At 44.0% G+C, this 2,607-nt stretch overlaps 1 protein-coding gene across 1 annotated transcript in view; it reads left to right on the top strand.

Annotated features, from left to right (window-relative positions):
* Nucleotides 1–2,607, top strand: part of wnk4a (WNK lysine deficient protein kinase 4a) — a 54,043-nt gene that overhangs the window by 38,371 nt on the left and 13,065 nt on the right. Inside the window, 1 exon segment of the mRNA XM_017438318.3 lies at nt 612–785. Within this exon segment, the coding sequence (XP_017293807.1) occupies nt 612–785 (174 nt within the window).

Raw genomic sequence — 2,607 nt, 5'->3', positions numbered from 1 at the left:
GGTGGATCTCGTCCACCTCGTAGCCCTCAGGGCGGATCTCGTCCACCTCGTAGCCCTCGGGGTGGATCTCGTCCACCTCGTAGCCCTCAGGGCGGATCTCGTCCACCTCGTAGCCCTCAGGGCGGATCTCGTCCACCTTGTAGCCCTCAGGGCGGATCTCGTCCACCTCGTAGCCCCACCGCCGCTCATCTTTTAACTACCTCTGCCGCGGTTACGAGTGGACCCAGACTCAGCTTTCAGCCTCCCTCAGCCGGGGTGTCCACCTTGAAGACATTATACTTTAACTGTGCTGTATAATTAAAGTGTTTTGCAGGGTAAATACGCCTTTTTAGTCATAAGCAGCTCTGTTGTGACTTATTTTCTTTTAAATGGGAACATTGATTTAAAAAAATAAACTGAATTTTATACAAGAGAAGACACGAACCCTGTGGTTTAGACAATTAAATCCATTAGGAACACATTGTTTTTCTGCTAACTAATTATTTTTTGCAGTTTGTGGTTTTGAGGGAGTTTGAAACATATTAACAATGAAGCTCAGCGCTGTAAAGATGTTTAAAGATGTTAGAAAGTGTGGAGTTTTAAAACTGAAAAATGTTCCCGTTGACTTCCAGGTGCACAAAGAGTTCATCCTCCCGTCCGAGAAGGAAGGATTTATCCATCGTATGGGCGACATCATCAAACGAGCTGAGGCCCTGATGGCCAAGGAGCCGCCGGTTCACCCCAGCACGCTCCGCCTCGCCCAGCTGGCCTCCCACGGCGGTGTCAACTCTCTGTCTTCATCGCAGGTCAGCAGCAACCCGTCCTGTCCGGCATGGCCGTAAAAAATACTGAGGTTATCCCCCCGCACATCAGTTACAATGAAGACCAGAACTTAATTAAAATAGAAGCATTTATTTAAAACAAGTGACTTGAATGTGTATATGACATGTGTTTGGACTCAGGGCACAACCATGATGACTCACTGAAATGACATGAATTAGTTTATATGAATGTTGATTNCGGTTGTGTTTCACCGTAAGTGGCGCTCTTCTTCTTCTGCTCTTTATTTTAGCAGTAAGGTAGCAAAGCTGCGCTCCTCTTCGTAGACATTGAGTTTGGCTGCAGCTGCACACAGTTGCAGCGCCTCCTACAGGAAACTGGTGGAGCTACGCAGAGAACCACGCCGTTCAAAAGCGTTGGTTTGATTAATAATTTTATAATATACACAGCAGAGAAATACTGAGGTCCGGACCTCGGTGTCCTCCGTTAATTCGCCTTACAAACACTAGAAACCTCCTGCAGAAATGTTGAAGGGGGCCGATGCAGCGCGTTCGACGGGAAACCACGTCCTTTCCGGAAACATAACCCATGTCTCCATTTTACACTTCATTTTGTTCCCACGAGCACCAATCCTTTCCAGTCCTTAAAACTAAATCCATTTTCCAGCTCGTCCGCCAACAGTAAGTGGGTAAAATGATTTATGCTCAGATGTATTACTTCTTTATGAATCCAGCTTCTGTGAAACTGTAAAACCCGCTGCCAGGACAAGAAAAAAAAAATCCTATGGGGAAATACCGTCGCGGTCTTTGAGCGAACGCCTTATCAGATACAGTTTGTCCCTCTGAGCGGATTGTTCCACTTTGTGGAGCGCAAAGAACAGAATATCCTCCTGGCCTCAAGCAGGAATGATGGAGCAGAGACAAATCTGTGCTTTAACGCTGGATAGGAGTGAAAGTAGAGCTGTGAATCTGAAGAGCCCGCCGTGTTCCTGCAGCTCAGTCAGCATCAACTCTGCTTTCCTGTTTGGAGTTTCTTCATCATGCTTTGTTCTACTTCCTGGTCCTCAGAGCCACCATCCTGCATGTGTTACTTGTTTCTCTGCTCCAACACACCTGATTCAGAGGTTAAATCACCTCTTCATGTTCTGCAGAAGCCTGTTAATCACCCATTGATTCAAATCAGGTGTGTTGGAGCAGAAGAACAAGTAAAACCTGCAGGATGGTGGCCCTTCAGGACCAGGGTTGGACACCCCTGTTCTACTTTAACCATTCAGAGATCAAAACGTTCGGCTCAGTCAGGAAAAGGAAGCTTTGATGTTTAGTATTTTAGTTTATCTGACTTTAACCTGTTTGAATGATTTACCTTTATTCTCCCTTAGAGTTATAAGACCTTCAGATCTCTTCAGTTTCTTCAAAATCATCATCTGAAATCTACTTCGGCTTACCTGTTCGCTTTCCGTCTTCTTAGGCTCCGTTTAGCTTTTAGCTACCATCTTTCTAATTTTAGCTTTTAGTTACTGTCTTGCTAATTTTAGCACTTATCTTTGGTTTTGGTAACTTAGCTTTAAGTTACAATTTCATGTATTTTTTTGGTTTTAGCTTCAGTTTAGTTCGTTTTAGCTTTAAGTTACTGTTTTTCCAATTTTAGGTTTTAGCTGTTTGGTTTCTTATCTGCTTGTTTTAAGTTTAACAGATCAATCAGTGTTCACTTTTCTTTAGTTACCTTCAAACATTATTTTCTGGCTTCTGATTGTTTCAAAGACTTCTTCCCATAAAACCAGTTTGGATGGATGGATGGATGGATGGATGGATGGATGGATGGATGGATGGATAGATGGATGGATGTATA

Source organism: Kryptolebias marmoratus, linkage group LG17 (genome assembly GCF_001649575.2).
Source record: "Kryptolebias marmoratus isolate JLee-2015 linkage group LG17, ASM164957v2, whole genome shotgun sequence".
Taxonomy (NCBI): Eukaryota; Metazoa; Chordata; class Actinopteri; order Cyprinodontiformes; family Rivulidae; genus Kryptolebias; species Kryptolebias marmoratus.
The sequence above is the reverse complement of the archived record's forward strand: the minus strand, read 5'-3'. Positions and strand labels throughout refer to the sequence as shown.